Raw genomic sequence first — 19,660 nt, 5'->3', positions numbered from 1 at the left:
CCTGCTGAGGTGCATAAGAAGTAATTGGTTCAGGTAAACCAGGCTATTGCAGCATGAGTGTAGACAAAAATCAGAAGGTAGACACTGTACAGAGTGTAAACCTATAGAGGGATGAATCCATTCTGTATATGCTCTTCATATTCATAAGGATTTAGGATATTACGGTATTTTATTAATACAATTTCTTCAACAGATGGTTTGTATAATATGAATATCGATGCATTTAAGTGCTCACAGATGCATATACATATATGCATGTGTGACCAACCAAACTTTGTAAAAACATTCTGAAAATGAGAAAGCTGATTTTAACAACTGATCACAAAGTCACACTCCGATATAGACTGTTGATGCCCATGCAAGATGATTCCATGATTCCAGTGACTTGCACAACCCTATGGCATTTTGCAGAACACCTGTCAACACATAAAACACGGCCCATTTCCAATACAGTGTATGTTCGGAAAACCCAGCTTCTACGGTTCTCTCCTGTACACTGCAGATGTGCTGCAAACCAGCTGACAAGACAATTCATATACTGATCAAATGCGTTTTGCTTAAAGCTCTACAAAAGACTACAAAACAGGGCTTTGACATTTTGCTCAGTCTAATGTTTCAGTGTTACTAGTTGAGCCCTAAAACCCACTTCCATAAAAACTTAGAAATACAGCATTACTAAGTCTTTCTCTTAGAAAAGTGAGGCTGGACTCTGAATCCGGGTGTAAAAGCTCAGTGCCTATTAATTACCTTCTCCTGGCCAGTCCCAGAAGCAGGCTCTTTCGCCGATGACACGGAGAGCTGTCTCTGTAATCGCAGCACTTCTTTTTGGGACTCGCGCAGCAGTGTCTCAAACTCGCTGGTTGCCAGCAGGCCAGGAGACCCCTGCAGAATGCGAGAAAAATACTGTATTTTCTGTATGCGTGTTCTGACGTACAGTACCAGCACTCCAAGACTGTGAAGCTGCCCACGCACAAAACCATCCCAGCACTGAGGAGAGGTTGTCTCACAGTCCCGTTTTACATTTTGGAGCAGTGAAGACACCTACCATCCCCGGCGTTTGTCTCCCTTCGTGTATTTTTTGCTCTCCTGCTCCTGATGATCTGCATCTGAAAGCTATTGCTCATTGACATCAGGGTTTATTGAAGCCTCCCTTCCAGCTCTGTTGCGTCATTAAAAGTGCCTTCCGCTCATGGTTAAAAATTAATGCACTCGTGCAATTAGTTGTCTACGATCACAATGTGGTGCACATTAAAAACAAACCAGCAGGTTTGACAAAGATGAGCCATTATAATAAAGGCCTGTGGCACTCACAAGATCAGAAATCCATAATAGGCATCAATCTTTGACAGGGGCCTGTGCATTTTTCACAACCTGTTTTTCTCCCCAACTGTTATTCCGCCTGCCAGCTTTAAGATGTCGATATAATCCAGCATAGAAAAACAGAATGAAAATAATCAAACAATTTTCCCATTGTCTTGCTTTAATCACTGCAATTAATCTCCCCATTACCACATTGTATATAATTTGGGGCTAAAGGAACAGGAAGAGGCTAATTCTATTAATTCTAAAAGTAGACATAAAGACAAGAAAACAGTTTCTGCTGTTGAGACTTCACCAGGTGTAGCCTAAAGCCAACAGTCAAATAGTGTTTTTTCTTCATTTTTAGAGCATAGAATTAACCACTACTTGTTCCTTTGCAGCCCACTTGCTGACAGAATCCTCCACTTATCTGTAGATAACAAATGCAGTAGACAGCTATTGATATTAAACCTTAATATCCCCCTGAATATCTATAGTATAAAAGCATTGCAAATATTTATTTAAAAAATCAGGTCAGTTATTTTGATATGCTAGTTTATTAATTGATTGTTATTGTCAAACTATTTGCAAATCAAGATATACTGTATCTCTTTGACAACTGAACCTCAGCAGGAATACATATATTATTCATCAAAGGAAGATATTTATTATTACAGTAACCATATTAATGGATTTTAAATTTCTGGCACTGAAACCTGAGCAGAACAGGCAGTTACAATCATGGTACCTGAAAGAAAACTTAATTAAAATGTGTTTTAATTATTAGATTTCCTTAAATCTGATCACAATGTAGATATTAAGGTCTGTAAGGCAGTCAAGTCACTCATGAATAACATACTTGTTCCTGTACATTACAGCTGGCAGTTAACTTGAACTTGGCAGTTAACTATTTTCCAATAGATCAGCATCTACAGAGTTGACAAAAACTCTTTTAGTCTTCCTTACAATTTCTTGTGCATTACATCTTACCAATTCTGCTTTACAGTAGGCAACAAATCCTGGGACCAAATCTGGTGCCAGATTTCATGATCGGAAGTACACACTTCCTTTGGGTTGAAAACCCATCTGAAATACAGATCTCAATTACTGTATATACTGTGGTGTCGGATGCCATGGGCTCTTTCTCAGCTTTAACATTCCTTCTTATGACAGGTTAACATCAACAATGACCATCTTTGCAGAAAAGGTCTTTCAAATAGGGTAGAAATGCACAGCAGCCACCTAATACAGTATATCACAATCAGCTGAGTTTGCTCCTGTGTGTGATAACACACAGGAACCTTAGTGCATTACCATGTGCTTCACCAAAAGCCTTTCTTTGGCAATATTCCCTTTAGATACAGACTGTTTCAAAAAGAACTGTATTTGGATTGTTCTCAAACAGTGTGGTTTTGGTCATTCTTTGATTCATATGATTTACATTTTATACAACAGCATCTCAAAACGAAGTCCAGACTAAACACTATTACATTTGTCTCAGTTTCCACTTAGTACTTGTCAGGAATGTCCACTGTCACCCCTATTGTTTGCATTGTTAGAAACCTCTCGTTCAGGCTTTAAGTATGTGAGCTTTGCTCCCACTGTCATATTAGTGGGCTTCTCAGTTAAGGGTCTTGGGGACTTCATCCACTGGAGAGAAAATTAAACCCATCAGGCTTTAGCATGGTCTATTTTCTGTCTCTGAAGATGGGAACATTCTCTCCTTGAACGTGCCCTATTAGTGCAAATGTATTGGACAAATGTGGAAAAAGTCATCTGCTTTCTTGGCATTACACCGAAATTTCCCAAACTCTTACTAATCTGGAATCTGAATCTGGGGAAAAAAGAATACATGCCTGGAATACATGGTTCCAAAGTGGTAAACACAAAAGTCCTATGTACATACCTGTAAATGAGTAGGACAACGACAATGTTAGAAAAAGCTGGCTTTAATTGATATTTTGAAATGTGTGTTCTGGACTATAAGTTGTTTCTAAAACTCATGGTTCTAAATTAGCAGGTAAGAAGATTATTGCACCGCATGTACAGTGTAATGGACCGCAAGAGGACATAGCAGTTAAACCTGCTGCCTCCCAGTTCTTGGCTTTTGGCTTGATGGCAGATAGGGACACCTCCTGTGTGGAGGCAGGGTGGTGTTTTTCCGTTCATGTGGTTTTCCCAACAGGAGCTCCAGTTTCTGAACACCTTGTGTGTGTGTGTGTGTGGACGGACTGCTGTCTCACCCAGGCTGCCTAGTGCCCTGTGCTTCTGTGGTAGGCTATTGGGAATAAGTGACCTTCTGGTGATGGACAGGTGGATTAGTACAACTAACTGAGGAACCCATGACCTTTGTTAGAATTTTCTTCAATTTCCTCAGACATTTTAATGGACCACTGTTTAGATATGTAAGAACCTCTACAGACCCCTAGAGGATCAGAGCTGTATTATAATGTAAAAAAAACAAGCCACAAACACAGAAAACACTAGAACACTATTGACAGAATCACACTTCTGTGCCACCTAGTGGAGACAGAGTATGTATAACCTTACAGTTTTTAATATCACTCTGGAATGGAAACTGCAGACATCTCTGTAGTCAGCAGAAGACACTTTCCTATAACAGTAGATTCAGTTTTTAAATATCAAATGCGCACAATTCATCATTGTAAGTAAGGCACCTAACTGTATAATATTTATTCTGTAGATATTAAAGGTGTATTACCGATGACTAATTAAGCAATAAAATGGAATACAAATGAGTAACATCTTCAATGAGTACTTTTGTAATTCTATAATGAATATATTATAGAATTGCTGAAAGTGAAATTATTTGTTAAAAATGCCTTACTTTTGCAAAGTCTGCTTATTTATCTAGAAATAAAATTAATGGACATTTGCAGAAAATGATCAAATAGAAAAGTAGCCCTTTGAAAATCTTTAATCTATAAAGAAACTCAAACCACACTAAATAAGAAGTTTCTAAAAGTTCTTGAAAACAACACTTCAGGGGAATTGGCAAGTGATGCAGTTTCCAGAACACCAGAAACGCTGCAGGTGAGAGGTCTTCAGGACATTGAGTTCACCTCGTGCAGGCACAGACGTTTTGCTTGTACTGGGAATGAAACCCCCTGGAGTCCAAAATCCCCTATAACCCAGCTCCCTCAAAAACGTGATTGATAATTGCAAGCAGCAAGCCAAACATCAACTGCACGCCCCGGAGCTCAGAGACAGTAGACTCTCCATCTACAGTAGCAACAGGCTCTTGAAAAAGGGACAAGAATTGTAAATGTGATGCTAACTCAACCATCACTGGATTAGTCTTACATTTACTGGAAGATTTTACTTGCAATCATGTAACAAAGGATTCTGGCATAAATCCATTTTCTCAAAGCCACACGAGGGCTAAGGATATCAATGCAATTCAGCGTAAAAGGAACAAGTGCATTTTTTATGCAAGAGTTAAGAATTTCGTTTGGAGATAGTCAGGTTTTTTTGGGTCACACTGTGGTGCGATGCGGCAGGCTGAAAGCAAAAATCAGGCTTTGAACATTCTGAACACTGACAGGGGAAATATCTGGTTTCCAAAAATGTTTGGAAACATCTTGGTCATTATATCCTCTGGGAACAATTTTCTGTTCTTTTAATACCAACACTGAAGATCAAACAAAATCCCAGCTAAGCATTAAGGAAACAAATGCTAATGGAAGACAAAGCCTCGTTTTCCTTTTCTTGGCATCATACAGTATGAGCGGTTATTAATTTAATGCTGCAGTGTCAGAGGCGAACACCAGGGGGCAAGCTAGGCTAGTTAGTAACTGGGGGCATCACCAGGAACATGCAGTACTTTTGTTTTGCACCTTGTTCTCACATGGACACATACCCAACCCATCAAAGTAGCCACGGTCTGAATCAGTGAGTAATGTACTTTGAGATCAACTGAAACAACTATCATAAACTATACGAACTATATGCATGGTCAGGCTGCCGAACGTAACCTCTAACATCTCTTGGCCTTTGCCATGTTCCAGCCCAGGTTTATGTTTTGCTACTGACAACCCGAGTTCCATCAAGAAGGACAGCCATTTTCTCTCTGACACAGAATCGCAGCTCAGCTGGTTTAAACTGGTCACTAATTTAGATTATTCATCACTGCTGCCGCACTGCTCTACATGTTCGACTGGAGCCCATGGCGTGGGCTCTTGGGTTTGATTCTGCCCTAGGGCACCGTCTATGAGGAGTCTGTATATCCACATGGCTTTTCACCAGATGCTTCGGTTTCCTCCCAGCTTCCAGAAACACGCTGTCTCAGTTAATTGATGTGCATACACTAGCTCCCAGGATTGGACCAGTGCCCGTTTCCAGGGTGCTTCTGCTCTGTGCCCATTATCTGCCAGGTTAGCCTCCAGCTCACTGCAATTATTGAAAATGAAAGGGTGGATAAATCTGAAAAAAAAACAAACCCCGGCAATGTTCACTCACTGTACTGGAGCCACCTTTTTCCAGCTAAGGCCTAAGACTCCCCCCAGACCTAAACTCGGCGGAAACCTTTCCCTATCCGAGCTGCAGCCCGCGTCGGAGGACAGGACAAGTCCACCCCCAGCAGCAACACGAGCGGAGGAACAGGCGGACAGGAGGAGGCAGCGACTGTACCTTCCCCTGGCCGAGCCGAGCCTGCAGCGCCCTGCACTCCTGCTGCAGCGCCGCGATCTCCTTGTCCTTGGAGAGGAGGGTGTCTGCGTGCTGCGCCAGGTCCCGGGCACGCTGCCGGGCAAAAGCCCTCTTGTACTGCTCCACTCCTCCCCCCCTCACCAGCGCCGGGGCGTTCACCTGCAGCCAGGAGCAGAGCTTGTGGGTTAGCAGTGCAGGCTCTGCCGTAGAAAGACATTTCAGCCAGAGACACTGGACTGGGGTTTCAGATTCAAAGGTGAAAACGTATTTTGTGAAGTAATGTCCGGCATGGATTTAGGAACCCCGAATTTTACACCACAATTACAACACAAACGCACTGAAATACTCACCCTCTTTCACTCTCTCAAGATGCACAGTAAATGTTGATTAGAAAATTGTTTTTTTATCATTAGAAATTATAATAGTAAATCTGCGAGCTGCAACATGCACAGTTAGTAAGCTCTACTTACTAAGATCTGACAGTGACTTATTTGGGTCAACCTACAGTACATCATTATTTCCATCTTTTGCTTTAGAGTCCAAGAACAACTGGTAAATTAAAATTAGAAATTCTCGCTATTCATAGCTTCTTCCTGTCAACAGTCCCACATGGCTACAAAGCACATCAGCAAACATGAATTAAGACACTGGGGAAAAAAAAAAACAGCCAGTCACTCTGGAAATATTTTTATTTCTGACAACTGTCTTGATGAATAGAGCTTTCACACAAACGTGTGTCTGGGAGGCTGATGGGGTTAATGCCCCGCGTGGTGTCACTGGCACACTCTTCTCTCGTCGTGAAAGGAGCGGTGTATTTATAGGCCTCAGCTGATCCACTGTGTTTGCAGGCAGCTGCTGCCGTCTGCCTAGGCTGCTCCAGCTCGGCAAGCACCCTCTGGTCCCCACGCGCAGCAGAACATTAACCTTGACAGAGTTTTTGCCTGGACTGAGGCCTTTCACATTGCAATGGGAGTTGTCACAGGCCGACTGTCGAACAGGACCAATCCAGTCATTGATTTTTACTGCTGTTCAATTGGCCCATTAGAGGCTTGAGGAAGTAAAAATCAAACAGATGGAACTACGAATGGGGGTCTGTTAAAATTAGAATGTAGGCGCTTTCATTGGGTTACCTGATTAAACGCCTCTGCAAGTTAAGGTTGGCCCTATAATTTCATTCATCCATTTTCTAACCACTATCCGGTTGCAGGTGAGCTGGAGCCTATCCCAGCAAGCAACAGGCAGGAGCCAGGGTACACTGTGGATGGGAGGGCAAGTAAAAAAATGTATTAACTCACTTGAATAGGTCAGAACGTATAAGTGAATAGGGATTTAATACTTGAAGATACGTCAACATTGTGTAGAAACTATGCAGGGCTTGCGTACCACTTTGAGGTTGGCCTCCTGCAGCTTGCGAGCCCTCTCCTCCAGCCGCTTGGCGATGACGGCCAGCTCCGCGTTCTTCCTCTTCAGACGCTTCACCTTCTCTTCCGTTTCCGGGGAGCTGCTTTTGCGCTGAAGGAGGAATGGCAGTTAGCGCCGATGACGAGGAGCTGCCCCGGCCCTTCCCTCGGGGCAATGTGCGCTTGCTTGCTACTTTTCTTCTAACTAACCAGAAAGGGGCCAGAAGCAGTCTGAACCGCTAGCAAAAGATGGAGAGCTGATATTACTTTTACCCATGCAGTGTCATCACCACTGAAAGAAAATACCAAGGAAGTTCTTATTTTAATGTCCCTGATTCTGCTCTCCTGGCCCTTGGTTCTGATATTCTGATGTCTGGGCTAAAGTCCACTGGGCTTGCACAACCTGGCCCACCCAAAGCTCTGCCTTAAGTACATTACTATAGAGGTGATCTCATTTCTCACCTCTGTACCTGATCTACTATGTAGTAGGGGCTGTGCAGAATGGGTGTCTTGTGCAACCTAGATGAATGCTGCACTAGAGTTGTGGATAAAGTAAGTGATACATAATTGCAATTCATTTTATTTCCCGTCTCTCCATTAAGTTGACCTCCCCCAATGTCTGTTGCACTTTGTTGTTTGTTCTCTCGTTTTTGCAAGTTTTTTTGGGGAAAAAGTGTTAAAAGGGTTTGTTATTGATTTGCACCCCACGAGCTTTCATTTGTTTTAATTGTGCCGCCTCACAGACTCACCAATAGGCTGTTTTCTTCCCGTAGTTTTGCACAGGTTTTCTCCAGCTCATCCAGCGCGCGGAGCAACTCCGAGTTCTGACGTACGAGATACCCATAATCTGTCCCATTCTGAAATACACAAAACGCCGGTGCAACACGCTGTTAGTTACTGAAATGAGCAAGCTACACAGGTACAAACTGTCAATTAGTGAAGCACTATGAGGACAATCTAGAAATTAAGACAGGTGACCTTCATGCTGCACTTGATGTGCCCATTTGCTTCTGCTGATAATCTGCAGGACATGACGCATGGGAGCTGTACCAGAAGAACACAGCAATGCTTTTGATGAATCCATCAAGTTCAAGTTTTCCGATATATTGAAAGAAAGAGGCCTCACACCACTATATTCAGATCCTCAGTCTTCATTTAGCAATGCTAAAGCCTTCATGTTCAGCTTTAATCAACCCCCTTGGTTTGCAAAAGCCAGTTTCATGTGTAGCTGTAATGCACCACAGCTAGTGAAGACGTCTGTCGAAAAAAGTCAAGAATCAGACTTCAGTCACTCTCTGTTCTTGGCTCTTTTTAAAAAAAAACTTTTTTTATTTTCTTTTTCAATAAAAGCCCCTGTGGTCGCCCTGACAGTAGACAAAATAATCTATTTCTCACATCAGTGTATTTCCCCCCTTCTAACAATCCCTTGGTTTGGAAAACAAGCTTGTTAGTTCTGATCTAACAATCAAGCCTGCTGGACGTCCAATCAGCCAGCTCTTTTGATTCCTTGTACTTCAGCTGTTTGAAGTCCTGGTGCTCAACAGGAGGTTAATGCTGCCAGCCCCACAGCTTGCCATTCTGTGGAAGCAGGGGGTTGGATTTGTCACTTATTTAAAAAAAAATAGGGCAAAGTTCCTGTTGAGAGAAATGCAAGACTCTCCCTTTGCACACCACTTGACGAAATGCATATTAATTTGCAGAAGCTATCTGTTACCCATTAGAGGCCTGGTTCCATATACTGTATGATCTGGCTCTGGCAGTGCTCCAGGAAAGACACCAACACTCAGTGCAATAGGGATTGTCACAGAGACACCACTCCCCCTGGTTTTCAAACCCTTGAAATCCTCTGAGTTTGGGACCAGGCACACAGCGATTGTTACCATTTATCATGCACCTGGAGGCCTGTGGTACAGGGTCCTGAGTCAACTTGAACTAAGAACCAGACATGGACACAGTAGGAAGGTACTGAGTGTAACAGGACTGTTACATCAGACACAAATTACACCAAGCCTGCTAATGTAGGCATCCTTGTCAATTCATCTCATTAAAAAGCATAACACCATCTCACCCTGAAGGAATGACCAGTACGTATACGACAAGGAAATCTTCCTTGAGGAAATGACGGGCGTTAAGATTTGCGAATTCAAGACTGCCCGTTTCTAATGGTGGTGGGGGGGGTATATTCAATGATCTTGTTCTAATGCTTGTCAAACAATAAAAAAAAAGGTCAAAATATTGGAAACGGAATAGCCCCATCAGCTCTGGGCCACTGCTATGTAATCAAAGCACTGAACCATTAATCAGGCTATAATTTAGTATTCATCAATGTAGCCAATGCAAACGCACATTAGAGCTCTCCTCTCCCAAGGGAGGATTAAAGCATAAACGTTTTTGCAGACCAGTAACCGTTTTGTTGAGTGTTCAAAAGGGAGACTGAGATGCCTAATAAACCAGACATACAGAATTTATAATTTATAGGAAAACCAAAATCAAATGTTGCATCAGTGAATACAAGTACAGTTTTTTTTATCTGTAATGAACCAAAACTGTGCAACCTTTCACATTCGTAGCTGAAACTAATATTAACGATTGCAGATCTAAATGGAAAAATTCAAGACACAATTACGCTCACAAAGGCACTTCATAATTGACAAGACTACACAGCACACAAGTAGAAAGTTTAAATTACTATTTAAGTAAAGGCATGCGACACGGGTACCATTGTGATATAGAGCTCTGCAGCCATCAAGGTGAGCAGGTATTCCTGCAGTTTAATAATTAAATCCAAGTCCTTTCGTTTTTTTAAAATAATTCCTTCCTGAAACCTGACCATACACCTGACTTACAATGACAAAACCATTTCAGTTCAGAATAAATCCTTCATGAGCAACCTGCAAGACACATGGCATATTCAGCTTTGAACTAAATGCTATCTTTTGTTTTAGCCTGAGAATCACGAAACAATGCCTGACCGCTCTGTAGGTCAGCAGGATCACAACCTACCTCCAGAAAAAATCGGTTTCATTCATCATAGACTGAGAAAAGCTACTTGGATTATCTGTGATTCTGCTCTACCCCCAGGGTCAGTAAAATGAAGAATGGAACATGGTTACTAGAATGAAATTACTTCATAGAAGCACCTCATTGCTGTGAGTCTTGATTTTACAGAATGGAAGCAGTCGCAGCAGGCAAGGAGAGCTCATTCCAGTGGAAGTGGGAATCTAACCACTTGTTCCCATCTTGGAAATCAAAATAAAAAACATTTGGATTTCAGTTCAATGCTTACTTATCCTTATACCATACGGTGAAAATATCCAGTAGAGTCTTTTAATCCCGGTGTTGTCCCTTGAATCAGCACCACACTTCACTGGGGGCCTTTTAGGCTGACTTTACAAAAAGTTAATTCATATCAATGCTGCTGACAATAAAAAGCAAACCACAGGGACACAGCACTCGTTTTTTCATATTTGTTCCCTTTATAGGCTTCAATGGCAGGAAGTATTTTTTTTCACAACAGCTAAAAGAGGTCACCAAAGGCCACTTGATACCATTAAGCTCTTTTATTACTTTTCCTTCAATATTGGTCCCCTGAAAGCCCCATTTTCTGTAAAGAATGATGCTATTTGCCATTACTCACCTAACTGGTTGCTTCATGTACTCACATACAAGACTCATGCTTAAAGCACAACCATCCACATTTTCAGTGAAGTGGTAAGATTACTCCTATTTACTTTACATTGTTTCCATTCGAGACTTTGCTAATATGTTGCTCGACTGCTCTACCCAAGAGGATTTCTCTTGTGAACTCTAAGGCTGAACTCTGACTATGAAGAGCTTATGATCACACTAATGAGATACCCGTCACTGCTATAGAAACCAGCCGACGAGGATCTGACAGACTGGGAATGCAGATGTAGCACAACTTCAGAGGGAAAAATGTGCATGAAACTATTAGACAGTGGGAATAAAGGAATCAAATTCAAGAGCAGATACACAAGATCTGTGTAGACACGGTAAGATTAAACATTGCCTACCATGGTTGGGGCACTCTTCATTTACACAGCATTTTTCAAAGGCCTTGAACCCAGCATGTTCGGTTTTCACAGATCCCCGAGATCTTGCCTAAGAGTACAAGCAGGAACTCTTCTGACAAGCAATTCTTTTTTTTTGGTGTGAATGAATGTGAACACATTGCCTTATTCCTGTCTGAAACCTCTTCAAGCAGCCAATAACTTGACCTTCTCTCTGCTGTGCCAGAGTCCTGATGGCTTTAAAAATTTAATTTTCAGGGGGACTATCAATCCCTGACACTGTAAAAAGTACTGAAGCACAGTAACAGCAACAGCTGGGTGCAGATCCATCCATAAGAACGCCGTTCTTTCTGCTTAGGGAGACTGTATTGAAGGCAGCCAGAGACCAAGGGGTGAAGTGTCAGACCCCTTTGGAGTTCTCTTCAAACTGACACTGATATTAAATGAAATGAAAGGAATCCCAGAACGCCAACTCTGTCAATCTCACTGAAAGGCCACAGCATAATAAGCTCCTAGAGCAAACACACTAGAGCTGAAAGGTGAAACATAAAAAACCTACAGTGTCCTTGAAGTGTTTCCTTCCATTTGTTGTAACATTGCTGGTATTTAGTGCTCCCTGATAACCAAATGAGACAGGCTAGGCACAAACCAGTTTCTCCGTCTTGGTAAATCTTTACTGGACCCAGCTCACGTAGTGCTTTTGTTTCTCCATTGTATTAAATCATTTGAAGTCGTGGTTCAAGCAATCCATCTGAAACACAGCCTGGGGGGGGCGGGGGGGGGGTCTTATTTAAATTCCTGTGTTTCCCTATTCAGAAACACATTTCTGCATTTTCAAACACTTCTGCACAGACTTCTGTCAGGGACAATATCCTGGTCCTCTGAAAGGAAGCTGTTGGCAGATACACTCCCAGGCCAAATTTATGGACGCATTTTATTTTACTTCATTTGCAAGGTAATAATGAGACAAGATCCCTCAATGGATCTAGAAGAGAGATGTTTTTCTTTGCATGCAGATGAGCTTATGTTCATTTTAGGAATGTCATTGGCACAGCCAGGGACCTTACTCCTCACTGTGAATGAAACAAGCCTATAATTACAGTCGAAGCAAAGAGGTAATTGATGCACACGCACGTCTCCACCAAATATGCACCTTAACACATTTCATCTTCATGTTCGGGAACATAAAGATACATACAGACTAAAAAATTAACCATTGATCTCACCACAGTGAATAATGTTGCACTGCATTAAAGCCATTTGCAAGCAATTCTTATTTCCGATGTTTACTTCAGTGATGAACTGTTCAGCAGATCATATTAAATCATAATAATAATATGGTTTTAATTTCAAGTGGGAAAAATGTGTCATTCAATTTTTTAAGGTCCTGTATCATACGTTTAAATCCATTTGTCTTTTGAATTGTTTTAATTTATGATGTAAGTTTTCCTTGAATTATTAATAGGAGGGAATTTGTTGTTGCAAAACATTCACACAAACACCTAAAACCAAAGTCTGAAACAATCCAGCACTAAGGCAGTATAGCACAAATGTATAATTTTGAAGCTTTACTCTTCCCAGTACTGCTTATATATCTGCTATTAAACTTCAGTTAAAAAGGTGTTTTAATATTTAACTTGCTTAAGGTGTCCATCAATCTGTTACTTCTAAACCAATTTTCCATTAACAATACTCAACATTGCACATCGCTCTGCATGGAAGAAGTATTTTTATATATAGACAGCACTTCCAAACCCTTGCCTTATCTGATGGCTGTTGAGTTTGGTTTCTGTTTCAGGCTACAGAGAGCTTGGTACTGAAACTTACTCTTTTTCAATTATCAATTGTTTAGCAGTATACAACCATAAGTAGTTTCTGACATGAACAGAGTCCCCTTTCTCTTAATGTTCGTAGGTTATCAGGATGGTTGTATCCTAGATCTAAATGCACATGAAGAGAGACGTGACGGTGTGTTGAATTCTCCATTCTGCAGCATGAATGGTCTGCTAGAGCATTTCAGATTGACTGCAGGGAAACCCAGTGGGTGGTTAATGTACTGTTCTGTTGTCATTTTATTAATAATTTCAAAGTATTAATATTAATCATGACAATTTAAAAAAAAATGTAACTATACCCAGATTAAGTAATATTGTTTAGTAAGAAACGCTTTTCTTACTCTGTTCTCTGCACAACATAGAATTATTTGGCAATGCAGCCTGCTGAAGCTGAATTCAGCTTTTTGCCAGCAGATCATATTGGATTAAGTAAAAGAAATTTGATTACTCCTGAAAGTAAAATACGAAGCCAGTTGACAGTGCTAGAAAATGATTTGGAGGACCCAAAAGGTTTTGTTAAAATTGAGTTTTTGCAAAGGCATTCGCTATATTCATTTAATGAATTCTTTGATAAGATCACTTTATTGGCCATACACAATTTCTTGCATTAGGAAGTTGTCTTTTTGCATACCCCAGCTTGCTCTCCATGAGACACACAGACAGGGAGAGAAGCTGGGGTCAGAGCGCAGGGTCAACCATTTATATACCAAAAAAATACCAACAAAAATGTTACAAAATAGCCAACTGCGATGTCTTCCAGGAATTATTCTACTAGCAGTTTCAAAAACAGGCCTACAACTACCCAAGCTGCACAACAACACACAGACAAGGTTATACACAAAGATCAAAACTAGTCTGCTACACAATGAGTGCCAGGATGGATTCCTTAAGCTCCACCCCAGCCTCCTCTTGCTAGACAGGAAATCCTCCATTTAAACCAGGGGTTAATCAGGGTCTATAACCTGACACAAAATGGTGGAACAGACAAGGACAACAGTGTACATCTAACAAGAGGTAAGAAATACAAAGAACCAATACATAGATTAAATTAACAATATGCATTAACAACCACCATAACATAAATATAAAGATATATATAAAACAAGCAGTGGTGCGGTGGCTGAGATTTCAGCAGACAAGAGGGCCCTTCGTATGCCCATTATTGAAGAGCTGCAGTAACCCAGAGTCTATCCCAGAAGCACAGGGTGCAAAGAAAGACTACAACCTGGCTGGCTGCTGAGCACACACACATGGAGATAATGCAAGGAAACCTATTGACCCAGCCAGCGTGTCTTTGGAAGGCGGGTAAAGATACAACTGCCAATCGACAAGCTAAAATCGTGTTGTGTTGAAGCAGACACAAAATTACATAACCTACATCCTGCTCCCCAGTCACTGCAGAAGCTCAAGATACATTTAAACTTTCTTTAGATTGACCTTCAAGCTGCTACTGTATGTTAAAAGTGAATTTTCCAAGCATCAGAAATGCCCTTGAGCAATGCCATTCGTCACGAAACAAGGAATGAAAACATGCACAGAACGTTTGCTTGACAGTACCTGGAAATACGACACATGAAATGTCAGTGAAATTTAGGTCAATACTGCTCGTTCTTTCCACATGCTGTTACTTCACCTACAGGGAGAAACAGGGAAAGAAGGACACGGTCATTGTGCTTGCTGTACTCCAAACCTTCTCCAGATCTGCGCACTAGTCTTCTGCAGTACAAAGGTGAAGGTGTGACGGCTTTATCTAAAGGCTCAGCATGCTGAATGTCATTGACCGACGTGGATAATTTTCATACCCGTGTCTGAAATCCCAGCAGGCCATACACTCAGCTTTGCACTTGTAAATTGAACCTTCATGCACATGGCCAAACCATACCTCAATATGCTCATTTCTGCCATTTACACACTCCGACATCCAAGAAGAAAATGAATTTCAAACGAATAAGCAAAAAGTTAACTGGCAAGATTTTTAAAAAGGCAAATGACTCCCTCAAGAACACAAAATGTCCTGCAGCTTTATTGCACAATTCTATTTATATCTTAGCTGAGTTTAAAAGGGGGAGGGGAGTGTGTGTGTGTGTGATCATAAGTAGTCAAGATGCCACTTACACTGTACTTAAACAAGCAAACCCACTGATTATCAGGCGGGAGGCTGGCAATGTGGAACAATTGCACTTTAGTTGCAATTCTTTTGTTGTCACAGAAGATTTGCTATTTAAAGATCTCTTCTTTAGAAACGTTATTAATCTAAAAATGCTTTATTTCTAAACAGGAATGGAGCAACGTGTCATTTAACAGGACAGATACAGTTTAAGGAGGAAATTGAAATCTGTACTTCAGTGTGCTCACGTTCAATTTCAATGACATGGCTTATAAGGGAGCACCAGGTCAGATATTGTGAAACTGCTGGCACTGGCTGTACGATCACCGACTCATGCAGCACCAGTGAATGTAGAGCTCCCAGTTTATGGAATGTCTTTTGTATTTTGGCAGATCAAAGACTCTGCTCAAGTCTGAAGAGGTGATGTAACACTTAAGCACTGAGTGATCATGCCTCTTTCACAATTTTGCCAAGCATTTATCATGATTTCACAAAGGTCTGTTTCACTTCAATGTGTGGCTGAATGGATAACACAGACAGACTAGAAAAGCAACTAAATTTGAATGAAAGGGAAGCCAATGACATTGTGATTCCCAAAGCCTGAGCAATTACAAACATTTCATACTCCTCCATGTGCACGACAAAGTCACGCTGCTCTGCTTAATAATTTATGGGTTATGTAGCGCAAATATTTCCCAAATGATGTACAGGGCCTGAACTAATCAGACATTCTGTGGTTCAGCAGGACGAGGAAAGAATACATTTCACACCACCAAGCTGCTACTGCGGTGAATGAAATCGAGTTGCCATCTCCCCGCTCTCCAAATAACAGGTAAAATCCAAGCAGGAACACAAGGAACAATAGAACAAAAACTAAAATATTCATCTTTACCGTTGTGCAAATACAGATCAGGATTTCTCAGTCCTAACACGTACCCTTTGGACCAGATTATGTCAAAGAACTGCAGGCTGAATACTTAATATGTATTCCCTGCTGTTTGTGCAAGATCCCAAAGTCAGCATTTCAATGGAAGTGCTGGCTTGATACCTACAGGCTTCCCTCTAGCTGGGGAATGCACCTGATAGCAGGAAAGCTGTGCCAGTGAACAGCTGCAAATCACAGAGGCACAAGTGTTGTTGCCATTTTCTATTCACTGGTCTCTATCTAGAACAGGGCTCAAGCCACAGCACAGATTTTCATGTGCGGTCAATAATCTGCGTAAACTACTGTATATATTTCCTGCAAGAGAGTTTTTGGTACACACATTGGAAAGGAGCTTTGAAAGTCTTGTGTTCAGTTCAGAACGCACATTGCTCTTGTATTTACAACTCCTGTAAGGAGCTTCAGATCTTTGCACCAGAAATGGAATCAGACCTGCTTACGAGCGGCCATGTGGTTTAAGGATACTGATCACATCATTAAGCCATTATTTCAGAGCCATTGTGAAGAGACCCTCGGCCCCTTTACACTCCTTGAACCTGATGTTAACCAGCGGATTTCAGATGAAATGACAAAGGGAGCTCCCGGTTTAAAGCTTTCCTGCATTTTCAGCTAGAATAGATGAGGTTTCCTATGATGCCATTTGGACCACTGCTTTCTACAAGCTCTCACAAGTAAAAGACATTCCCTCAGACACAATAAAGCTGTTTCCAGGGCAGGGCAGTTGTCAGGGTGGCAGTATAAGAGCCTACAGAAGGCTTCACAACCCACACTGCCCCCTGCACCCCCACATCTCCCCTTTTCAGTGAGGACATCTTTCTCGCCCCATCTCAGATGGTCGAAGCATGTTGCTTGTTGTACTGGTCAGTGTTGCGGCAAGGTCAATGAAACATTGTCAGAAGATTCTATGAGACAAACCATTTTAGACCATTTAAGGGTTGAAACGGCAAAGACATGGTAGCAGAGCAAAGCTCCAACAGCAGCAAATAAGACTGCTGCCCTGTGCTCTCCCATCCACAGTCTGGAGTGACAGACAGGACATGGGCAACAAACCACATGGCCGCATATCCCGACACTTAGCAGTGTGCAGAAAAGTAGAATAGCTCATTCAGCTCATTCCTAGCATCTGCAAATGCCTTATTCCATATAGATCTTGTGAAAATACAATTCAATCATTCATTTTGTCTTCTAAAGTATTATCAAGTATTGCATTGGGCAGGTCAGAAAGCTCAAATTAGTTAGAAACTTAAAAGGATTTATTAACTTATTTTGAATTAAAACTCGATTTTAAACTGGATGTATAAATGCAAGTAATTCAAAACTGTTTTTGAATATCAATGTTGAGCTACAGAATATCTATTACTGGGTATAAGTAACAACTAAAGAAAAAAAACTACAAATTATCATTTTCAATTTTTTCTTTTTAATTTCTAAAACAGCCATTCCAGCTCTACTTCAATGATTATATTTCAATCATTGAGGAACAGAACAGAAAAGACATTACCGAAGTGCTTTCAAAAGACTGCTGTCTACCAAATGTATTCATTTGCATATGCCAATAGCAGGCATTCCTTTTAATGTCAGTGTTTTTTAAGACGTAGACAGCTGCAACTCAAAACATTTTCTAATTAAGCCGCGGCTGGTTTGCTCCTGGCAACAGAGAAGGAAGACTTCCCTTAGAAATGGCAGTCATCCTCAGAAAGGGCTTTTCGGTTTTTAATTAGGAAAAACACCATCATAGACAAACTACAGACTGGAATAATTGCATTCCATTAAAAACACCAAACCACATTACCTGTCACTGGGCCAGTGAACCATGATTAAGAGAACAAAACTAATGGGCTTTTTGTACATGCCTCACAGATATGTAAAATTTAAGACCAACTCGAAAAATAAAATCCAAAAGGCATTCTGTTCAAGCCTGACCATTTGTTTTCCTATAATGCTCAATTTTGGCTTGGCAATACAGAAGCTCATACAAACACCATGTCTAGCCTAAAAGTAACAGCTCTTCAAGATCACCATTTTATTTGGCAGACTTGGGGAGCCCTGGGAAAAAATTAAATAAATGGATGAGATTAGGAATGCATAAATGACAAGACCACAGCACAAACTACACATTATGCAAAACCAAAAATTGGCATCCTGATCCAGCAAACTATAATTCACTATAAACTGTAGGTCAGCAGCTTCTCTTTTTCCTGTCTGTACCTCGTCTAAAGGTGATAATTCAGAGAATAGGAGCTTGAATATAATGGTTGAATCTACAAACAAAAAGTGTAATAGTTTGTCATCAGTTATGAAGTACTTTAATAATCTGATTTTTGTTTTTAACCTCACAAGTGAAGTATAAACTGATATCAGAATCCATGAAAAGTTACTGTAACTTTTCAGTGCGCCATCTCATAAGAATGCAATGCGGGACAAGATGAAAACCACTTTAATTTTGATTTGATGCATTTGATGAATAACAGCGAGCAGTCTTTGGTGGGAGGTTTGGTGAGAAAATTGTTTCTGCAGAGCTACAGATTTGGGGATTTTCCCCGAAGCTTAGTTTTTAGGACAAATAATTTTTAATTACAACAGAAAATATGACATTAACACCTCGCTAGACAACATGTGCCGATTGCACGAATCGATTAAAATTCAATGTTTCAAACGGGCAAACATTTTGACACTTGCCACACAACTTGGATGGGAGACATCCCAGGACGGCTAAGGCTGCTGCTGGAAAAGTTGGTTAGTGGAGCCAGCAGGGGGCACTCGCCCTGCAGTCTGTGTGGGTCCTAATGTCCCAGTAAAGTGACTTAAAACAGTGTACTTAAAACAAAGGTCCCGTCTCTCTGGTCATTAAAGATCCCAGGGTGTTTCTCAAAAAGAGTAGGGGTGTTACCCCCAGCCTATAACAATCATGGCCTCCTTATTATCCCCATCTATGAATCGGCTTCACTCTGCTCTCCCCTCCACTGAGAGCTGATGTGTGGTGAGCATACTGGCGCACTACGGCTGCCGTCGCATCATCCAGGTGGGGGCTACACATTGGTGGTGATGGAGGGGAGACCCCATTACTTGTAAAGCGCTTTGAGTGTAGGTCCAGAAAAGTGCTATGTAAGTTTAAGAAATTATTAATTTCCATTTCTGAAGCAGCGTTGATGGACAGCAGCACAATGCTCGTCTGAAAATGTATGATAAATGAGTAGTTGTAAGAGGGACACAGTTCCATTGAATAAAACAGGCCTGCTAGCAGTATAACTGAGGTATTAACACCATTATGTGCCACAGAAGACAAAGAAGATAACATATAGTGAGCTGTCTGTGTTATCATTAAGGTTACTAGTTATATGGGAATTTAAATTAGCAAAAGCATTAGTCTCTGCAGA

General features: G+C 41.1%; 1 protein-coding gene across 14 annotated transcripts in view; it reads right to left on the bottom strand.

Moving 5' to 3' along the window:
* The window catches only part of LOC102688540 (RIMS-binding protein 2), a 95,771-nt gene that overhangs the window by 35,579 nt on the left and 40,532 nt on the right, over positions 1 to 19,660 (bottom strand). For 12 of the 14 annotated variants that reach the window (XM_069184576.1, XM_069184579.1, XM_069184581.1 and 9 more), the window contains 4 exons: positions 8,117 to 8,224; positions 7,351 to 7,479; positions 5,950 to 6,126; positions 748 to 882 (listed from right to left, as the gene is read on the bottom strand). In XM_069184576.1, coding sequence (XP_069040677.1) covers positions 748 to 882; positions 5,950 to 6,126; positions 7,351 to 7,479; positions 8,117 to 8,224 — 549 coding nt within the window. Of the gene's footprint in view, positions 1 to 747; positions 883 to 5,949; positions 6,127 to 7,350; positions 7,480 to 8,116; positions 8,225 to 15,115; positions 15,229 to 19,660 lie in introns of those variants that run through there. The other 2 variants (XM_069184585.1, XM_069184582.1) reach the window with 2 other exon arrangements.

The sequence above is a fragment of the Lepisosteus oculatus genome, chromosome 26, assembly GCF_040954835.1.
Source record: "Lepisosteus oculatus isolate fLepOcu1 chromosome 26, fLepOcu1.hap2, whole genome shotgun sequence".
NCBI lineage: Eukaryota > Metazoa > Chordata > Actinopteri > Semionotiformes > Lepisosteidae > Lepisosteus > Lepisosteus oculatus.
The sequence above is the reverse complement of the archived record's forward strand: the minus strand, read 5'-3'. Positions and strand labels throughout refer to the sequence as shown.